Raw genomic sequence first — 22347 nt, forward strand, 5'->3', positions numbered from 1 at the left:
CCTGACGAGACAAAACTACCAGCTGAGGGTAGACAATGGGCACAGGGGAGTATACTGCCCACTCTGTACCACAGGTTTCAGCAACTGAAAAATGAGGGCACAGGCCTTCCCTCTCAGCATTGTAGAGTTTAGAGCAGCTGATGTCCATTTACACTCCACAAAAGGACTGGCACGTGACAAGCACACACCAACAAGGACAGTACTATATATTAGCTGTCTGAAATCAAGGAGAGACCTTGACACCACTGGAGTGACAATACTTGCAGCTGGATCATTCAAAAAGCTTGAGTTCTCCATTTGGTGACTCAGACCACTCCAAGAATGTTTGAGTCAGGAAGACTGGCTGGAGGATGTGGAATCCTGTTAAGGCCACTGGGCAGGGCTTGTCCTGTACTCAAAGGCCTATAGACACCTTTGCGCAAAGTTGACAAAGATGTAGGAAAAAGGGGCCCTTCCTCAAGACATTGACTGCCATGTGCTGGAACACTGTCCCTTGAATGTAGTATACAGACTAGAACACTGACAATGTGAAAGGCAGCCTCCTACAAGAGCTAGGACCCTTGTATGAGAACATCCAAAACAAACATTCTGGTGGCCCTGTAGTCCATGAGAATGTAGTGTCTGACGAATCCCTCCTTTGCAGATCATCAGCCACAAGATGCTGACCCTGTGGGCCTTGGCCATCATGCTAGCTGTCCAGGCAGAAGCATTTGACCTACTGAACCCACCTTCACTGCCGGGAAAACTTCCTATTGCTATACCCTCTGAGTTCTCCCTTAAACTCCGTTAGGGTGCCACTCCCGAGTATCCCCGTATTCCGCTCAATTCCAAAAGGCTCTCCACCAATAAAACATCCAGCTGGGACCTCAGGAGCCGAGAATCTACCCGTGGCCAGATACTTCGTGTCTAACAGCAGACTCGGTGACTGTAAGTAAGAACTGTTCCGCTTGCACACCTTTGACTTTCCACTTGCTCACAGATGCTTTTCATTTCCAAGCCCAAAGGCTAGTTAGGCCTTCTGAACAGGTGGTTCTCAGACAGGAGGTGGTATCAGCATCACCTCTGGAGCTTGTTACCAAAACAGCTACCTGGGCCCCACTCATGGACATTCTGATGCAGCAGGACTGTAGTGGCCTGAGAACTCAGTTTCCTAAAAAGATACAAGATGATGCTGGGACCGCTGGTCTGTGGTCTCCGCATGGGGTAGCAGTAGTCAAAGCAACCCTGGAGAAAGGAGCTCTTGGAACTAGCAACCTGTCTGGTTACTTGCCCTTAAAGTGACTCTTATCACCTGGAGACTGTGCCAGGAGATCTCACAGCTTCTCACTGCTGGCTTCCAGAACTCATTCCAGACACCCATGGGTGCTTAAAGCAACAGCCTGGTTGACCAGGAGCCAGGAAATGGGAAACCACCAAATCCCTTGACCAGATTCACAATCTCCAAGCTCCCTTCTCATTCCCTCCCTGAGTCTCAGGTCCCTCCTCAGGGAGATGCGGAACTCAGTCCTCCAGCAATCTGAGAGCAGAAGAGCTCAGGAATTGCAAGCCTTGGTGAAGAAGTGACTCCCTTTGGGAGTCAGCAGAAAAGCCCTCAGAGCTCCACTTAATGGCCTTCTGTAGCCATGGCTTAGGTCGACATTCCAGGATGACAGGACAGGTGACAGAGGGGGACTTAGCACCTGCCTAGTGACTACAGGGCCCAGCCCCACAGCTCACACATCCACTGCTCTGTCTCTTAGGAACAAATGCTCTGCTCTTCCCACCATCTTGCCTTATTACAAAATACTTCAAATATATAGAAAAGTTCAGACAGTAGTACAGATGACAGCTGTATACCAAGTAATAATCTGGGGTGGTGGTTGTTAATTTCATTGTCAGACATACAAAAACCTTGAGAGAGAGAGAGAGAGATCCAGATCCAGATCCAGATCCAACACCCTTGTACCCACCACTGAGATTAAGGAGTAAAACAAGCCAGAGGGCTGATGACTCCTAGGCTTCCACTGAGCTGTATTCCTCTCCCTACCAACCCTCCTAAGGAGGCCTCTGGCCTGATTATTTTTCCCCTGCCATTTGCTTGTATTGTATGACATGTGGATATTCCTTCTCAATGTCAAACTTTGCACTACATGCTATAAAGTCTTCTAAAGTTGAACTGCTTGCATTGTTTCTCAAATTTATATTTCTGATGTGATTAATCCATGTTGTAATGAGAAAGACTTGTCCATTCATTCTTTTTTCATTTTTCAGTTTTATTGGGTAGAATTGTTACAATTTGACAGCACATATACAATATACTGCATGTAAATACAAATACACAATATACTGGACTTTCCTTAGTTTACATATTGTACTGATCCGTTTCTAAGAACAGTTTAGACTTTTAGCTTTTTAAATTTACATAGTTATCAAAGGAATAAAGCCAACCACAAAACAAGAATCAACAGAATGAAGTAATCCAATCATAAAGGGACTTGTCCATTCACTTTTACTGCACTATTGTACCTGATGAGTCCTCCACGATTTACGCATCTATTTCATTTCCTTTTTTTTTTAATTTTGTGCTACTATGAGCAAGGCTGATCTGAACGCTATCATGCAGCTCTCTGGATGCATGTGCACAAGAGATTCTCTAGGGCATAGAACTAGAATGGGGGTGTATCCACATCACAGGCAAAGGCTCTCCAGCGTGCAGAGCCCTGGGCACAGGAAGCAGCAGCAAGGCTCCAAATGCCATGGCTCCTCAACTCAACACAGGCTGATACTAGCCGACTTCTTCCTCCTGCTACTCTGCAGGGCCAGGAATGTTGTCCCTCTGTCTAATCAACTTCTTCACTGAGGTGGGCAAGGTGACCACCATCCAGCTGTAATACCTCTTCTTCCAAGTTCCTTCCTCAGGCCATCGAGAGTGGCACAGAGGTTCATGAGACTTCACGGCTCTCCGAGTTGGCTCCTGACCCTCCTTCCCTTCCCCACCATCTTCTAGGATTCCACTTCTCCCCACCCTGCTCACCTCCAGTGTGGAGGCAAGGATGTGGTTAGCACCTCCTTCCCCCTGATGACAACCATGCTGCAGGAGGATTAGAGCTGATGCAGGAGTTATCCTAGTAGGGGCAGCTTGTCAAAGGTAGCAGAACCTCCCAATGACCTACAATAGAAAAATGAGGCCTAGAGAAGAAAAAGGACTTGCATAGAAATCACATGGATGGAGAACAGGGGATTCAGATCTGTCAGCTCCACCACCACTTCCCTAGCTGCCTCCTGCCCCACTCAGCACTTAAAATCAGCCATCACTCATTTGTCCTGAAACCAATGACCCACACTGCAGGTTCCATCATGCACCCCTGGACAGGGGCAAGACTGGAGCTCAGGAAACAGAAGACCCTGCCCTAGGCTACTTGGTCTTCAAGGGGCAGAGTCCAGACTATACATATCCTAGGTTACTAGGCTCAAAAGCTAAACTAGGTCCCTTCTTTCCATGCCCAAATCACTTTAGAGTAACACAACACCAGGTTGGCTTCAGGCAGGTGCCAATAAATGTTAATTATTAAGAGGGGACAGATATATTTCTGGAACAGCAGACCGACCTTGTGGTAGGCAGAGGCAGGGATTGATATTTCCAGGAGGCATGATATACAGTGCCTATGGACCCCACAATTCCAAGGTGCTGGCTCTCCAGCTGCAAACGTTCCACTGGCTGGAAGAGATGGGCAGCCAACAGCAGGAACGTGTCTCTTGACCCTTTTCAGATCTGAACACCATCCTGCCCCTGAAGATAGAGAAGCTGCTGAAGTGTGAGGAGGTAAGTCTGGCTGGTGTGCTGGGGGAAGTGATATCCACGGTGTCCAACTTAGATGTGCTGTCTCTGTTAGACATCACTTCAGCCCTCAGTATCCTTGGAGATGGTGGCCTTGGTGGTCTCCTGGGCAAGGGAAGCAACCAGTCCCCAAAGCTCCCAGTGCCATTGGTCTCAGAAGCTACTGATGCTGTTGGTGGCCTGGTGTCCGTGAGCCAAGAGGCTCTGGGCAGTCTACCACTCATTGCTGCAGAGAAAAATCCTGTAAAAGAACCCGTCAACAACACTGGTCTCTTGACTGGCAACAAGCTCAAAGAATTTACCACGGACACGCTGAGCAGTGTGGTGCCAGAAGACGGCAACAACGCACTCAAGGGCCTGCAGGGAAATATTAAGGTGGAAGATCTCTTGATAGGGTAGGTGCTTCCTTGACCCTAATGCCTGGCACAAGGAGAAAGCTACTATCTGCAGACACTGATGTTCAGTCTCCAACAATCCCATGGAAAGGAATATTGTTTTCATGAAGCAATATTCTAACTCTGTGCTGAAAGGCTGCCCTTTCAGGGGGAAATATGATCAAGATTTCTTGAGCTTAAAGAATCAGGCCACATTTTTGAGGGTAGCAACGGAGTCTGTGGAGCTGTCCCAGGAGCCAGAGCTGTCATACTGTTTAAAAAAACAAAAACAAAAAAACTGGGCGGGTAAGGGAGCTAGGGAGTCCCGGGGATAGATGGTTGGTAGATTGTTAACTGCCTGCTTCAAAGGTACTTCTGCTACCCAGACTGATTCACTGAGCCACAACTGACACACTTGATGCTATCATTTTACAGATTAGAGGTTCAGAAAGTGACAGTGGAGAACATGACGTCGACCATGACAGCTGATGGGATCCTTGTCCATGCTATGACAACTGCCTTCATAGGTGGCAAAGGGTGAGCCTGCTTCCAAATCAGTCAACTGGGATGGCATGGACTAGAGACTAGATCCAGTGTTCAAGGGCCAAACAGAGACCACAAAGAGTAAGGCAGGATGGCAGAGGATGGGGCAAAAGGGGCACCAGGCACAGCTGCCCCCTCCTCCAGCCCAGAGGAGCAAGGTGACGAATGACACCATGGAGTCCCATTCTCAAATAGTGTAAACAAAGCCAGAAATCCAGATTTCCATGTGAAATCTGCACAATTTTACAGATCAGCAATGAAGAGAGAAACTACAGAGAATTCATTTCATACCAACATGGACACTGCTCTTATGGGAAATGTACCTTCCAAATAATCTGGACTTCCCAAGGAGAATCAGTCCATTCTGCACACTGTCCTAGGCAGCTGCAGGGGATAAAGATGCTTAAAATGCCCTCAGGAAGCTACAGATCTAAACATGCACACATGCACGCATCCATCCATCCACCTAATGGATAGTTAATAAACTCTGCTCTGTACCAGATGCTGTGCTGGGCACAGAGGGAAGACTAAAGGCGGTCCCTGTCCAACATCCCTGGAGGAGGAACAGGTTAATAGTGTAGGCCCAGGGCACACAGGAAGACCTGAGCCGGGCAAGAGAATCGCACCAGGGAGAAGACAACTCTCTGGACTAAAACACACAGCACTGATACCTGTCACCGATCGAGCTCCAGCCAGGCCCTTATAACTGAGGCTCTCTGAACCCACTGAAGCCTCTTAAAAACTTAATCAGGAAAGTAGTCCTGTTTCTAGACTAGAAAACCAGTTTAAACTAGCAAAACCAGTTCCAAGCCTTGCTCAAAGTCACTCAGCTGAAATACAGCAGTGACAAGATTTGAACACAGGCATTTTGTCTCCATAGCCCACATTTGTGACCATTACAGCTAGCAGTGTCAGGAAGAGCCATTTGTCTTCTCCAAAATATCTGACTCAAATAAGATCAGGCTCTGGTATGTGGTGGGTTTTTCCCATGATGCTGGGCACAAGAGTGAACCTGGACACAAGTCGGCCTGGTGCCCCAACAAAAGAAGACCCTTGAAGGTTGGTTAGGAGAGTGATTCTGACAATGTTTATTGAGTGCCTCTCATGAGCCAGGTTCTAAATCCTGTGTATGGAGGAATGGCCAACCTTGGGGCATGCACATTGGAAAGCACCAAACTTTCCCTCACTTGAAAAACTTAGACAAATACATGAGGATGATTCCCAAAATACCTATTGGTTTAGCCAAGCAACATTCTGTAACCAGGGCTGGTTTCACCTGCATTTTGTTCTCCACAGCCTAGCAGGACCCATAGTCAGCCTACTGGGATTTCAAGTGAACAGCGATTTAACTCTGAAAATTAAAGTTTCTACATACAATACTCAATGTGTCAACGTCCAAGTCCAGGACAAGGACATTGAGGTCAAGAAAGTGAGCCTGCAGTTACTGAAGGTGTACGTGAGACCATTTTTCTCTTTTTCTGCATCAACTAGCCTGTGTGCCAGAATATCCCTGCTGGCCCCACCCTTAGAGATGCACTCAGCCAACCCAATGGTTTGATCAATAAATGATGGCCCAGAGAGGGGTCTCTGCTTGGGAAGGGCCCACTATGTCTGAGAGCAACCTTCCCTCACTCTGCCTGCATTCCCCCTGCTAAGCATAGTTTTCATACTTAGTTCTATTTTTCTGCATAAGCAATATTCACCTAGATAAAAATTCAAAAGATACAAAAAGCCATATAGTGAAAGTCTCCCTCTCACCCAGATATACCAGCTGGCTAATTATCCTCCCTGGTAATAACCAATGGATCCCATCTTTTCTGTTGGCTTTCAGAGACATTTTTTGCACATGCAGCAAACCTGTGTTATGTACACACACAGAAATGGAGGGTATTGTATACACTTTTCTGGTCTCTGTTCATATTTTTAAAAATTGCTTGGAATCGTCTGCATCAGTATATAAATAGCTTCATGTTTTATGGCTGCCTAGTACTCCATTATGAAGAGGTACTATAATTAACTTAACAGTTCCTTATAAAGGAATAGTTGCCTTTTCAAATTATTAATTTTTGTACCCAACTCCAGTGAGTAAGGGCCCAGACAAGTCTGTTTACCAATGTCACAGTATCTGAAGGATAAATTCCTCCATATGGGACTGCTGGGTCAGATGCCTGGTATCCTTGCATATTGCTTAAAGACTAAAACTGAAAGTGAAAGGGCTCAGCGAACAAATTAAACAGCAGGACATTACTACAGTTGGTTCCTCAATGAATGAGTTTTCTCCAGTTTGGAGGCAAAACCAGAAATGCAAGAATGACATGGCTCTCCACATGTATCTCCACAGGGTCACAGATTCTCTGCCTGTGTCTCTGCCCTTGGATGATGTCATTTGTTCATTGTTGACAGTAACTATGAAAGAGAATGTAAGTAGTGGGAAAACGAAGGGCACCACCCTGCATCATATTACAGGACACAGGAAGAAGCCCTTTCCACAGATATGGTCTGATGCTGGAAGAAACTCAGAGGAGACATCAGCCCTTCAGGAGTCCTGATTCTGGGGAAGCAACATCCTCTCTGGCCCCAAATACCCAAGGCAGCAGGATAGGACAATGCCTCATTTGGCGGGGGGGTGGGGTGGGGGGGTGTTCTGCCAAAAAGGAGGCCAGGAAATAGGACAGAGAGAAGGGAAGGAGGATAGGGGAAGAAAATAGGAGGTGGGGTAAAGAGGACAGGCCTGTGGCACTTCCTTGGCCAATCTAACAGGTAAGTTCTTTAACAGATTAAAGAATCAAAATTGTGTGACACTGAGCTCAGTGATGTCAACGAACGCAAGAATGGTGAGTACAAACACCTGGCCTCCCTGGGGTTGCCGAGGTCAACGGAGGGAGATGGCAAAGGCTCCTCTGGGGTCCGATTAGGTGGCCAGCAGGAGAGGATGGGGCTGTGAACTGCAACACCATGCACCTCCAAGCACCCAAGCAGAAAATGTGGCAACTTACTGCTTCACTGAACCACTGTGACTCATTCTCCAGGAGGTGCACGACAAAGAGCCCCTCTGAAGTCTCTGGTAGCTTCCTGGTCCCAACTGGTTTGCAAAGTACATAGTGTTGAATTTGAGCTAGGAGCACACCAAGGAGGCTGAGAAGCAGAAATTCCCTCCAATGTCCCCTAACATATCCAGGAAACCAAGATAACAGGACACAGTAGGACCACAGCTGCCAAGACAGTCCAAGCAGGAAATTATTGACTTTTCCCATGTCCCAGAGTAGACGAAATACAGGGCCTGGGAAGCAAGACATTTCCTTCCCCCAGAGAAACTGGCACATCAGGGACAGTGCCATGCGGTCGCATCACCTTCCTCTCCATAGCCTCCTCCTGGACACGTGTGGAAAAGCCAACTAGGCACCAATTTTCTGCCTGGGATGGAGGGAGAGGAAAGGGTCCAAGCTGGTCTCCCATCTGGGGGGCAGAGCCCAGCAGAGAGCCCAGGGCACAGCACCCTCAGGGAACTGCAGGGGCCTCTACATGCTCTTTTCCTCTCACCTGCAGCTACTGGCTTGTTCAAGTACCACGTTAAAAGTGTCAGGACTTCTCCAGAAGGTCTTTCAATCTTCTACTCTGTAAGTATTCTTTGTGCTTACAATGAATTCTGCAGGAAGGCTGAAGACATCCCTGACCTCACCAAGTACCCTCCAAATACATGACAATCCAGCCTTCATCCCTTCTCAGATGCCCAGAACTTGACCATGGGGTGAATCTCCCAGGCTCCTACCCTAACACCTGAGCGCCTGCCACAGGGGTCAGCCGTGTGTTCACTTCCATTAGAGTCAAATGCACAATCCCCGTGAGGCATTTCAATGATGACAACCACTTCTTGACCAGTAGGACGTGCCCAGCACAGGTTAGACACTCAACAGACAATACATAAGAAGACAAAAAGTGCAGACTCACCCACCCACCCATCCTAACCACCTGGGGAATGCAGACCTGGGCCATGAGGAGTAATGAAGAGATGCAAGGTTTTGGACTCACTTCTGTGAATCCATCTATACTAAATATCTTAAGTACATATATATTTAAGCACAAAGAAACAGAGGTATTAATGATGGAGAAAGAAAAAAATTAGAAAAGAACAAAAAGGAAATATCTGAGCAAAGTAAGAAATGACTAGAAATTTTTCAAAAATTATAATGATACACAAAAATGCTTATGAAAGTTAAAGTACTGTTAATTTTTTAAACAAATTTTTTTAAAATTATTTTTTATTGAAGTGTTGTTGATTTACAATGCTAGTTTCAGGTGTACAGCAAAGCAATTCAGTTACACATATATATACGTATATGTATATTTTCAGATTCTTTTCCATTACAGCTCAAGAAATTTAATATAGTTCCCTGTGCTATGGTACTGCTAATTTTTTAAAAGCAAAATAAAAGTGAAATTAGGTATGCAAACAAAAAGAGAAATACCAGTGATGTCACCCAGAATCTCTTTTCCCTTCTTCCTACTTCTCTGAACTTTTCAAACTCCCTGCCATGTGGAATTTGCATTTTACAAACAGAGGGCACAATACATATGAAAGGAAGAGGAATTATTCAGTGGAGGCCAGGATTCTATGAAAAAGCCTTCACAGACAAGATGAGCCTTGAGCTTGCTTGACAAGGAGATCATTCTAAGACTGGGAGAACATGTAAGGAAAGGCAGGAACTGTGAGTTGTGTATAAACATGCACACACACACATTACCTGAAGCAACACTTAAATGGGGGAATTCACCTGAAAAATGAAGATGTGTGGCTTCTCTTGGAAAATCAGAGGACTGACGGTCTGAGCCACACTGTCCAGGGCTAATCAGCTGGTGAAAGCAGTGCTTCCTCCTTTGTGAGGGGCTCCTCTCCCCTGTCTCCACAAACCCCACCACTCCTCACAGTCTGCTCCATGGAGGCTGGGAGGTCAGCTGCCCTTTGCCTTCATGCTCGTCCACTCCAGCGCTCACATGGGGCCACCTCACTCCTCAACATCACAGCCGGGCCTCCCACGACACTGAAAACTGATGGTAGCCTCACATACAGAAAGTTTTCTGTTGTTCTCTCTCTAGGCCCACTTCCGCCAAAATACATCCCCTGTGCCTGGAAGTCTCCTTCCTCTAGATCCTAAAAATGTCAGCGTTTCCCTAACTTTGTCCCACGAAATGCTCAAAGCAATCATCTCTCAAAGTGCCAAGCAGAGCTCCGTTAAGGTAAGCTTCATCCACATGGCTCCTCCACTTTCCTCTTTGCTTAAGTCTAGTCTACCAACCTCTAAGTATGAGAAGGTAGAAATCAAGTGGGTTCTGGAACATTCTTCCAGAGATAAACATAAGGAAATGCTATGGGATACATGTTTTCCCTTAATGGTCATAATGGCTACATCCACCAGCCAGGCAACAAAATCAAAGTGGATCCTTGTTTACATTGGGGAAAAGGAGAGAGCAGGCGGCACAGGAGGACAAATGTTTTCTGAGTGCCTTCTGTGAGCCAGGTACAAGGCCAAGTGCCTTTACATGATGTCATTTCATCCTCACAACAGTACTGGGAGGTAGGGTTTCTTACCCCATTTTACAGGTGACCAAAGTGAGAGAAGTAACTTATTAATTGTCACAGCACGCACAGGGGAGTGGGTTTATCTACATATGAGGTACTCGTATGCTCCCAGCCCCCAAAGTGGTAGAAAGCATAGTAGCAATAGTTACAACAAAATACTAACCAAAGAGTACTTTCTATATGCCAGGCCCTATTTCAGCAATGCACAATGTTTCCTTAACAGAGTCTCTCCAAATTATCAAGTGCAGAACTATCTGCCACAAGAGCATAGAAAGAAAGGGGCTTTAAACTGGGTAAGGAGTAATAGAAAATGTGTTTCTGTGTTACATATCCCACTGTCCTTCTGAGAAAGAAAATGAGATAAAGAGAAATGTCTGGAATTAGACACTGTCTGTGTGGTCATGTCAGCTGTGCCAGGACCCAGTGAGGTGACCGACACATACTACAGGATCTATGAACACTTGAATAAATGAACTAAACACTGCATGGATATCTCATAATGCAATGTCCTTCAGTCCTTCCTCCTCTCCACACTCTGAATGATGACTTCTTTACAACAGATGAATAACCTGGATGCAAAGATCACCAAAATAGCCTACATCCACCAGCCAGGCAGCAAAATCGAAGGCACTTACTGGGTTGACGTGGAAGAGAATGGTGAGAAGTTTGCCACTGGGGAGACGGTGAGTGCTGACTAACAAATCAGAATTGGGTTGTGAGGGAGAACTAGCAGGAGGGAAGGTCACGTGGAAAGAAGAGTATTCTGTACGGGGCGCTAGTACCAAAACCGTGAGGGCCAGAGTGCCTGGCTGTGCCTCTCGGGGAGGAGACCAACCAGGCTGGTGGGCTCAGCCTCGAGGGGGGAATAAACACAGGTTGTCTCCTGAGACCAGGTCATCTCCACTCCAGTCCTAACCTGTGACCTTGTTGGTCATATCACAATATGACATGTTTGTTGAGTAGCCTGGTGAAGGTACTATTTTTTAACGCATGTTTGTTTTATATTAATGCAGACTATAATCATCTCCCATAAAGGCAAGATTTCAAAAGACAAATTGACAGCAGGCATCAGGATTCTGAGGTACTATCTATGGCTACAAAATCCCTCTTGACATTTCTCAGATAGGAAGCAATATCTAGAGCCCAATTCAAACCACATGAGTAGAGTAACGGAAAGGCCCTCGGGAAGTACTTGGATAATTATAGGGAAATCAGATGGGAGTTTTACTCACATGCGGTTCTTTATCTTAAACTTCCTATTTCTCTTCTGTATTTAACATTTTATAAGTAACTTTAAGAAGCAATGGAGCTAATACCCAAACTCTATTTAAGAATTGGCTAATATTTTTTATTTGAAAATAATTTTCCTTGTATTTTGTTTCCTGACAGCTCTAAATACAGTGTGATGCCCCCTGAGGCTGTAAGTCAACTTGGTTTTCAAAACATTTATTTATGATAGGTGAAACATTATTTTAAAGCCAGGCACTCGGTGAAACAGAGACGCTGCAAAGGAAAAGGTCACACAGACTAGATCACAGACACAATGTGCAGCAGGACTGCAGGCTCCAAACCTAGGTTCTCTCTGGGAAGCCCTTAAAGCTTAGTCCCCCAAGCTCATTACTGGAGTCCTACACTCAGCCAGTGACCTGAAGGAAGGCCTAGAGTCTGTGCTTTTTGTAGTGTTGAGTGAGTCTGATACACCAAGAACTCTAGGGGTCCACTGGAAGGATGAAAAGATGACCTAGATTCTAACTCTGCCTCGGCTCTTGGGAGCTTCTCAGAAGCTTCTCAGAAGCATATCCAGACTCCAGTGACCTCACACTTCCCACCAGACATTTTCAATCCATGCTCTACAGAGCGAGCACATGGCGCACCAGGGAGGGAGGGCAGCAGGGAGAGTGAGGGTGGGACCCAGTGACCAGGCTCCAGAAAGAGATATGGAAACTTATAGAATCTTCACCAACTACCCCCACATTTAAGACATTTGATCTTCCACGTGTTGATACCTTCATTCAACAAATATTCAGTGAGCATCACTACATGCCTGGCCCTAAATTTGCAGCATGAAATAGCTGAGGTCCCAAACTCCAGGACGGACCCTTTAGTTTAAGTGAGAGGACAGGGACAGATTGGGTGGAGGCGCACAATGGGCACCCAGAGGTGAACAATCTTACGACTCTGTGTGCACTATGTCCTATGTCTGCCCTGAGATAGCGGGGAGTCAGTCGAGAGGTAGACTCTGGGAGTTGCTGCAAGCCCAGGGTTGCTTCATCTCATCTGTGCCAGGCAGCTATGTGTTAAGCCAAGGTCTGTGCAGGGGAAGGAGCACAGAAGGTATGAATCTTGACCTCATGTAACTACCTGCCTGACAGGGAACAGACATTCATGCAAACAGCTGCCAACTGAGCATGAAGAAGACAGAGTGGAGAAAGCATGAACTGGGAGGCAGACTGTGGGTTCACTGTAAATGATGCCCGAACTAAGCCTGAAAGTGGGGAGCAGGAGTTTACCAGTGAGCAAAAGTGTGTACTGGGTAGAGGGAACAAGATGTGCAAAGGTAGGCAGCATGGAATCACAGGCTTGTTGAGGGGAATGCAAAATAAAGGTAAACAGAGCACCAGCAAGGAGGACCACATCAGGGATGGACTTGGAAATGGATCCAAAGGAGGCACATTCAGCAACAACTGATCCTCCCCAAGACTGAATTCCTGTTTGGCCTAGGGGCACGCAGCTATACTGCTGTGCCAATAGCAAGGTCTGGAACATAACAGGAACCCAATAAACACTGGTCAAGGAGACACCCAAGGCATCAAAACCTACTGAGGGGCCTTTGAAAATCCCCAAAGAATTAAGAGGCCTGAGGGATAGATTGAGATCCATCTCCCCACATAGCCCTGTCCAATTCCAGACTTCTTCCACCTAAAAAATAGCCCACGTGTACAGAAGCATCCAAGACTACTTCCGCCGATGTGCGAACTAGCTAGGGGACTAGTAGATGTACTACAAAAATGCTCCTCCCATGTCTTCCAGAAAAACAAGGTACAAGATGTGTTATCTACAGTCCTGGAGAAATTACTGCCTGCCATTACTGGTATGTGGAACCAATAATGTGAACACTACAGGAGTCAGTGTCACAAGAAAGGTACAAGGATGGGAAACCACTCTGCAAAGTGTACCACAGCAGCAAGCAGATCTGGTCACCATCTGGACCAGAAAGCATTGGTTTTTAGATAGGGACTTTAGCATCTTGAGATGGCAAAATATGAAAACCAAATCAAAACGTCTCTTCTACAGGTCCAAATGAAATCCAGCCCACCAGGTGTTTTCATAACAACAGTATCATGCCACTTAGAGGAACCATGGACCAAGTCACCTAGTCACACAGATACTAGGGTTTGAGAAATTAAAGGGTCTGAGTTCATAACCTTTATGACCATCAAGAGATATGATACAAAATGACATCTGTATATATTTACGACGAAATGTACAGGATTCAATGTATTGCAAATGAAATCAAAACAGCAGGGCATAATTATTCTGGTTTCTCAAGGTAGTGAGGCCAGACATGCCAGCATATCTCTTGGGTATTAATTCTCTATCAATACATAATAATATCCATCAGATAAACAGTTCTACGGTCCTTGAGAACTCATCCTGACACACACAAAAGACTGGAAGAGGCTATGTCTTAACTCAAATCTCTGCATTGACTGGGCAGGGGAGAGATTTCTCCTACAGCCATACACTATCCAGAGATAATCCTCCAGTTGACTGTGCCTAAAACAACCCAGCCTAATCGTTGTTTGTTTCAACTTAAAAGATGCTCCTTCTTTATTTCAGAAAATTTAAATCAATGGAATGTTCCACCAGGAATAACCTCAAGTCTTCTAAACAATACTAAGGTTCAAGTACTTAAGTCGGTAAGAGAAAGAAATACAAATATTTTCCTTTGGCACTAAAGCCCACTCTGTGCTTGTCTTCAGAGTAATGGATAGGGCCAGTGGGCCCTGGCATCACAGTCTGTTCTGAGCTGCCCCACCAGCTCTACCTAGTCTCTCCACTCTTTCTCAGGCAGATTAGCTGCCTATCATCCTAGTCACCATACAAGTCCTAACACTGAGACACTCTGGATAGTACATAATCAAATAATCTGCCTATTGTCCCCACAAGGACTCTCACACTTACCTGAATACGCCTCCATCTTTCCTCTGAAAACATCCCCACTACATATGCCTGACTCATCCACACCATCACTTTGTGACTGTTGGAGACTCTCCTTCTCTGCTACCCCAACTCAAATTTCCCCTTCTTCCCATCTATCTAATCCTATACCCAGAGAAAACTGAAAAGAGAGCTTGCTTTCTGAAAAACAGTTTAAAGAATGGGATTTCTATGTAAATTTATCACTAGGAAAACAGTGAAAGACGAGGGGTGGAACTAGGAAGATAGATGAGAGAGTAAAGAAGTTTAGAACCTCCATCTCCCACATATGTTCCATTCTTGATAAATATGCACAATGAGTATGCAACCCAGCCATGAACGTATCTTCTTTCATGTTGGTACAAACCTCAGAAACTAGATATTCCTATTTTTACTTAACCCCCCAAAGTCCCTGTATCTGTGGCCAAATCAATTACTAGAGTGTGGTAAAATCAGCATTTGCCTTAGTGTTAGTTTTCTACCTCTGCTCTTATGCTCCATAACTATGAGTTGCCTGGACACATCCCTTAGCCTCCCCCAAGTCAGCCTGGAGTTAAGGGACTGGATCAGATGAACACCAATTGTGTTTCAGCTACAAGTGAAAGAAAGCTCAACCAAAACTGGTTTAAGCAACAACAATAAAATTATAAGGATGGCGCTAGCTTCAGCAGTGGCCCAAGTGAAGACACAAGAATCCATTTCTTGGCTCTAACTGCTTCTGGGTGGGCTCTATTTTGGCTCTGCATTGGGGGTCCCCCCACTACCAGGAACTTCACCCTCCATTTCTTTCTGGAATAACTCAAATGACAATCATCCAGAAATAACCCCTGACCTGACTTGTTCCATATCCCCATCCGTGAAGCAAGTGTTGTGATCAGGAGGATGGAGCACACTGGCTGGCTCAGCCTCTGCCTGCAGCCAGCTTATATATTTAAGAATATAACTAGCTGTCTCTTTTGTCTCCCCACAGAAGGATTTTCGGGCAGCAAACTAAACCCAGCACCTGAAGCCAGGGCATGAAAGCAAAAGCACCCTGTAAACCCTCTCTACAAAATACTGTGGAAACGACATCTTTTTGATTAAGGAACTAAGTAGAATTAGTGTCCTCAATATGTTAACTATGCTTTGGAACTTCACCAACATTACCTTGAATTAACAAATGCAAGAAAAGCAAGAATCCAGGGATTTAGGGCACTTTTGTAATCATCTCACCAATAATTAAACTGTTTTCATGCAAAAAAAAAAAATGACTCACTTGTCTCCAATTCCTATAAATAGGAGTTTCGTTGTATGTTTATGACTAGTAAAAGCACTATTTACTAGAGACATAAAAATTAATAATATGAATGATGAGGCAACAAAATCCAGGGTTACTTTATCTGGTGCACTAGGGAACAATCATGACAATGATTAAGACTTTTCTTTCTGAATCTCTGCCCTCCTCTCCCACATTCCAAATGTTCTCTTCTGCCTGTTGGCCCAACATGAAAATCACACAGGGGCGAAATCCAACTTCCCCATCATCACGTGTTAAACACTGAGGAGCACAGTCCAAAGGCTAAAAGCTGAATGGAACAGAGCAGATAAGAGCCCAACAATACCATAAACCGGGCAGCTCAGGGACTATAGGCCATGTCGAGTGGCTGTGAGAGGAAAGCCAATCCAAGTCAGGTCAGCAAGTGCAGAGAATCCCAGAAAAATATATAAGAGGGATGCTGAGAAACACAACTGTGAACTCTATACCAGGCAGAGACCCTCTGCCCTGCACCAGTGTCTGCATAACTATCTGCTCTGGAAGCCAAAGAGCTCAGATTGTAGACACAAAGACCAGATAGGGAAAGCAGGGCCGGAGACTGGGCTTGCCTCAGAGCAAGGGACAACACCCCATAAAATGAAGGCCACATTACACTACTACCTTCAGCCATTTGTCCAAACCTTAGCCCTTGATTTCTCCCCAGGCCAGCAACTCCAAAGTCAATCTCGTTTCAGTAAATGGCAGTACAATCCACCCAGCTTTTCTAGCCAGACACCTGGGAATCACTCTTCTCTCATCAACAGACTGAGTCCTATTGTTTTGCCTCAAGAATACCTTTCCCACCTGTCTGCTGCTCTCCATCAACATCCTGATCCAAGTCACCACCATCATTCACCAGGGCAACTAGTCTCCCTGCTTCTGCCCTTGCTACCTACGATCCACTCTCCTCTTAAAAAACTTCCAACTATTGGTTGAGTATACGGAGAAATCAGAACCCTTGCACCTTGCTGGTATGAATGTAAAAATGGTTCAATCTCTGTGGAAAACAGGTTGACTGTTCCTAAAAAAGTTAAACATAGAATTTACATATGAGCCAGTAATTCCACTCCTAGGCATATGCCCCAAAGAACTGAATCATTCAAACAAACTCTGTACATGATTGTTCATGGTAGCACTGTTCACAGTAGCCAAAAGGTATAAACAACTCAACTGTTCATCTATGGATGAATGGATAAACAAATGTGGTATACATATACATGGAATGTTCTTCAGCCATAAAAAGGAATGAAGTACTGATACACGCTACAATGTGGATCAACCTCGAAAAGATTATGTTCAGACACATAAAGCCAGACACAAAACATCACAAATTGTACAATTCAGTTTATATGAAATATTCAGAACAGGTAAATCCATAGAAACAGAATGCAAAGTGGTGGCTGTCAGGACGGCAGGGAGTAGGTAAGGAGGAGGAACTGTTTAATGGGTATGGGGTTTTATTCTGGAGTGATGGAAACAGTCTAGAACTAGACAGAGATGGTAGTTGCACAACACTGTCAATGTACTAAATGCCACTAAATTGTTTTCTTTAAAATGGTTAATTTTATGTTATGTGAACTCCACCACCATTTAAAAAACAAAAAAACCTCCCAAATCACATTAGCAACAAGTATACCTAGCATCCAAATGTTGGTTTCTATACTATTCTTTATAAAAGTCATCTAAGCAGGCGCTTTAGAGAAACAGCTAATTCTAGGACTGGAAAGGAAATATAAAAGATAACCCTAGAACATCTCAGATGCAAGTAAGAAAGTGCTCAAAAAAACCCATCATGATGGAGGTATGTCAAAGGGATAAGGGACCAACTGAGTTTCCAAAGTTGAAATAATCTGACCAATGAAATGATTAAAGCAGTATTGGATTATAACCCAAAGCATAAAGTAAATATCCACCAGTCTATACAAATATAAATAAATGATTCAATAAATATATGGGTGAGACCAGGCAAATTTCCTGTGCAGAAGAATCCTAAATGATTTACATAGCTACTCACCCGTAGGGAGGTAGGGCATAATCTCCCACTCCTTAAGTTTCTCCTGTACATAGTGACTTTCCTCCAAAAAGCATAGTATACAAAGAGGGGAAAAACGAGCAACTGTAAGAAATCTTACAAACATTACCTCAAGCCAGGTGATCCAAGTTAACAAACGCAGTGATAAATCATATTAATAGTATGGGCCCTTATGATGGGATGAGAATGGCACTTTACCTCTGTGATCTTCCTGCCCAAAGCACATAATCCCGGTCTAAACATGAGAAAAACAAAGCAAATCCGAACTGAGGGACACTCTATAAAATATCTGACCAGTTTTCGTCAAAACTGTCAAGGTCATCAAAAGCAAGGAGAATCTGAGAAAAGGTCACAACCAAGAGGAGCCTAAGGAAACAGGACTACTAAATGTGATGTAGTGTCCCAGATGTGATCCTGGAACAATAAAAATGGGTAAGGGGAAAACGGAAGCTATCTGCATAAAGTATGGGCTTTAATAAATCATGTATTACTATTGATTTATTAATTGTAACAAAGAACTATAAATTAAGATGTTACAATTATAAGGGAAAATTGGGTGTAGAGTATAGAGAAACTCTCTGTACTATCTGCAATCATTCTGTAAAACTAAAACTGTTCTAAAATTAAAAGTTCATTTAAAAATAAGAAACAAGATTACTAATAAAAAGAAAGAAAAATAAAAGGGCACAAAAGCCAATCTGAAAAAGGTTCCAATGCGCAAATTGGGATCAATTTGAGAAAAACAATAAATATCAGAGTATAAATCAAAATATAAAGTAAACATCCATGGGTCCATTCTGACGTAAGTAAATGATGGGATAAATAAATAGAGGAAAAGAAGCATTTTTTCCTATAGGATCCCAAATAATATGTTAAATACCCCCACTTTGGGAGGTAGAGCTTAATTCCCACTATCCTTTACAGTGGACTGGACTTAGTGGCTCACTTCCAAAGAGTCAAAGTATAGAAAAGGAAATACAGCAACTTTATATTGAAGAAACAAGCAAAACAGCACCTTAACCAGGTGATGTTCATATCATGTACGCTCTGGTATAATTTGATGAGAAAGGTACTAATCACAAGAAAATATCCAAAAAATCCAAACTAAGAGACATGCTACAGAATTCCTGACCAGTACTCTTCAAAAGTGTCAAGGTCATGGAAAACAAGGGAAGACTGAGCAACTTTCACAGATCACAAGACACTAAGGAGACATGCCAACTAAATACAATGTGGTATCTTGGACTGGATACTGGAATAGAAAGATACACTCATTAAAAAAGCTGGTGAAATCTGAATAAATTTTGTATTTAGTTAATAGGGATGTGCCAATATTAATTTCCTAGCTCTGACAAATGTACACTGAAGCTATGTAAAATGTTAACATCAGGGAATGCTGTGTGATGGGTGTAGGAGAATGCTTTATACTCACTATACAACTTCTCTGGAAGTCTACAGTATGGGAAAATTAAAAATAAAAGATAAAAAACTACCCAATACCTCCCCACTGTATGTAAATAAAATCCATCAGGCCTCAAAGATTCTGGACAATCTACCTAAAGTCAACCTTTCCCATCTCATCTCACATCAGATCAGTCTCTCCCTCCCTCATAACATTCCATCCACAGTGACCTCTCTATTTTTTCAACTCATCAACTCATCACCAGCTCTTTCTCCTGACATCTGCAACAGATTATGTTTCCAAAGATGGCACCAACAGGATCTGCCATCCCACATATTCTTCTAGAACCCAGATACTTTCCATTAAGAGGAGGAACCTAGTTTCCCTTTACTTGAATCTGAGTGCAAATGTGAGTTGTTCACAATTAACAGTAATTCCTCTTTTTTTCCCTGTATGATTTAAAAGTAAATTACATAAAACAAGAATTATAAGTCTATGTTGAGGAGCACACAATGTATACAGATGTATTTTAGAACAATAATAACATAGAGAGATGGGATGGAACCCTGTAGGAGCCATGTTTTTGAATTCTATTGAAACTAAATTAGCAGATACTAACTACAATATATAAAATTTTTTTAAAAAGTTTATACGTATAGCACAGCGAACAATGTCTTATAGTAACCTATATTGAAAAAGAATATAAAAATGAATATATGTATGTATATGTATGACTAAACTATTACGCATTTCTTGAGTTGATGATGAACCTTGAACATAGAAGTCAATCTTCCCGGGCTGTACCAGAAGGTGAGGAAGAGGTTGCTAGCTTGGGGTTCCTAAAGGTTGCCACGTAGGTCAGTGGAAGGAGTCTCAAAGGAGATATGACCAGACACACAGTAAAAGCCTCAGCATATACTAATATACGCAGCTTGTTTTAGAAGCAAAATCTTTCAATAATTGCTCTCATTTGCCAAGAGTTTACTATGTTCCACAGACTGACTAAACTCTACAAGTGTAATCTCACTGAACTCCAGGAGGTAAGTGTGTTATTATTATCCCCATGTCATAGGAGACAACCAAGGCACAGAAGAATAAAGTAACTACTAAAGTTCACACAACTCTGAAGCAATGAAGCAGGGACTTGAACCAGAGTCCTTCAGACTCCAAATATTCTATGCTACCATCTTTTGGATTTTTTTTTTCATTATCCCCACAGAATGACCTAATTTTGGTAGTAAATGGGCTAATAAATGACTACTAGTAGGTAATGTTTTCTAAAACACCAAGTACTACCAAATCTGAAGGCAAAGAATAAACTGAGAGACTAAAAAAGAGGTCCATGAGGGAAGTTCTCAGGTAAAATACGAAAATAAAGTGAGGAAGCAGGAGATGAGTCAATGATACCAAACCAAAATGTTAAGAAAAATCTAGAGCAACTTTTCCTAAGCAAATGGCTCTCTCCACCTTCCCCTCCCCTCAGTCTCTAATTCTTAGGATTGAGGGGAGAAAGCCAGAGAGATTTTCCAGTGTCCACATTAGAAACTGGGTTGGGAAACACTTAACCCAGAAACTATGAGGAAAATCTCAGAGACGCTAACCAAGGCACAAATGAAGTAAAAGTAGATAAAAAGACCCCTTTAGTTTAGGTAAATTTAATGACTGCAAAAGCTGTTCACATAGCAGTGAAGAGATGCATTTTCCACTTCATAGAAAGTTGTTTCACTACTTGTAGCTTATCTCCAAAGCTTTGTTACCTCTTTCATTAGTGACCAGTCATATCTCCCTTCCTGTTGGGAAGGACTGAGGCCAACCACTCAGGTCAGCAATATGTTGAGGAGTCCTTCAGAGTGGTCCTGCAGAGAACATGTCCTTTAAGTGTCTGAGAGCTGGCAGAGGTGATCTGAAAGAAAACCAGTCAGAAGGCACAGTAACCAGGACTGAACTACAGGGACTTAATGTCAATCATCTAGAGGAGAAGCCACCAAAAGGGATCTAATGGAGATGACAGGCCAGCAGAGATTGCATGGTTCCTGTATGCCCTGAATCCTGGGAGGAAAAGATGTCTGATGCTATGATACTGGGTATAATTTAAGAAGTCCAAAATGGTCAGTCCCAGACAGCCACTTCTCCCTTTTCTCCTGGGAGATGGCTCCTCCCCAGGGCCAACCTGAAGGTCCAGGCGTGAGCTGCCTATCACAGACGCTGCCCTCCTAATCCCAGAGATAAGCTGTGATCCAGGCTGTACCAGTGAAATCCTTCTCTAGGATATTTATGGCCAAAATTTGGTGACAAAGGCTCTTTTTTCTCTAATTGAGAGCTGGAAGCATGTGACCCCCAAAATTACCAGTGGCCTCATTTCTGACCATGAGAATGTCAGTCCATTAGTAAATATTTATTTAGTGCTTACTGTGTTCTAGGACTTGCCCTAGGTGCTGGAGATACCAAGATGAACAACATAGGTATTTTCCCTGCCTTCAAAGGAGCTTTCAGGAGAAGACAGACAATAAATGTATAAACAAAGATAATTTCAGGCACTGAAAACACTATGAAGATAAAATGGGCTAATGTCGTAAACACTGACAAGAGCAAGGCAGAGGGAAGCTGCTTTTAGCACTACAGTGGCCAGAGAAGGCCTCTCTAGGAGGTGACATCTGAAGAGAACCTGAAGGGCTAAAAGAAGGCAGCCAGGCAAAAATCAACAGTCTCTCAAATAACACAACATGTGCAAAGTTCTTCACACCAAAACTAGGTCTGAGAGGCAAAAAGGAGGCCACTAAGACTAGAGAAAGAGAATAAAAAGAACAGAAGGGACATGAGGTTGGAAAGGTAGCTGGGACAGATCATATAAGGCCTTGGATACCCTGCATTTCATGCTGGCTCCAATGAGAAACCACTGGAAGGCTTAAGCAGAGGAGTGAGTGACCTGATTTAGAAAGATCACACTGTAGTCAGAAAGACTACAGGAGGGCAAGAATGGAAGCAGGAATAAGAAGCCTCTGAAATTCTCAGGTACTGTTGGTGGGAGTATAAAATGGTACAATCATTTTGGCTATTTCTATTATATACACCCTATTACCCAGCAATTCCAAGCCATATACCCAACA

At 43.7% G+C, this 22347-nt stretch overlaps 1 protein-coding gene across 6 annotated transcripts in view; it reads right to left on the bottom strand.

The window, feature by feature from the left end:
* Positions 1-2231: 2231 nt before the first annotated feature.
* The window catches only part of CDK5RAP1 (CDK5RAP1 mitochondrial tRNA methylthiotransferase), a 47318-nt gene continuing 27202 nt past the window's right edge, over positions 2232-22347 (bottom strand). For 2 of the 6 annotated variants that reach the window (XM_074347141.1, XM_010960857.3), the window contains exon 14: positions 2232-21143. In XM_074347141.1, coding sequence (XP_074203242.1) covers positions 21063-21143 — 81 coding nt within the window. In that variant the 3' untranslated portion in view covers positions 2232-21062. The remainder of the gene's footprint in view (positions 21144-22347) is intronic. The other 4 variants (XR_012500602.1, XR_012500601.1, XM_045521043.2 and 1 more) reach the window with 4 other exon arrangements.

Source organism: Camelus bactrianus, chromosome 19 (genome assembly GCF_048773025.1).
Source record: "Camelus bactrianus isolate YW-2024 breed Bactrian camel chromosome 19, ASM4877302v1, whole genome shotgun sequence".
Classification (NCBI taxonomy): Eukaryota; Metazoa; Chordata; class Mammalia; order Artiodactyla; family Camelidae; genus Camelus; species Camelus bactrianus.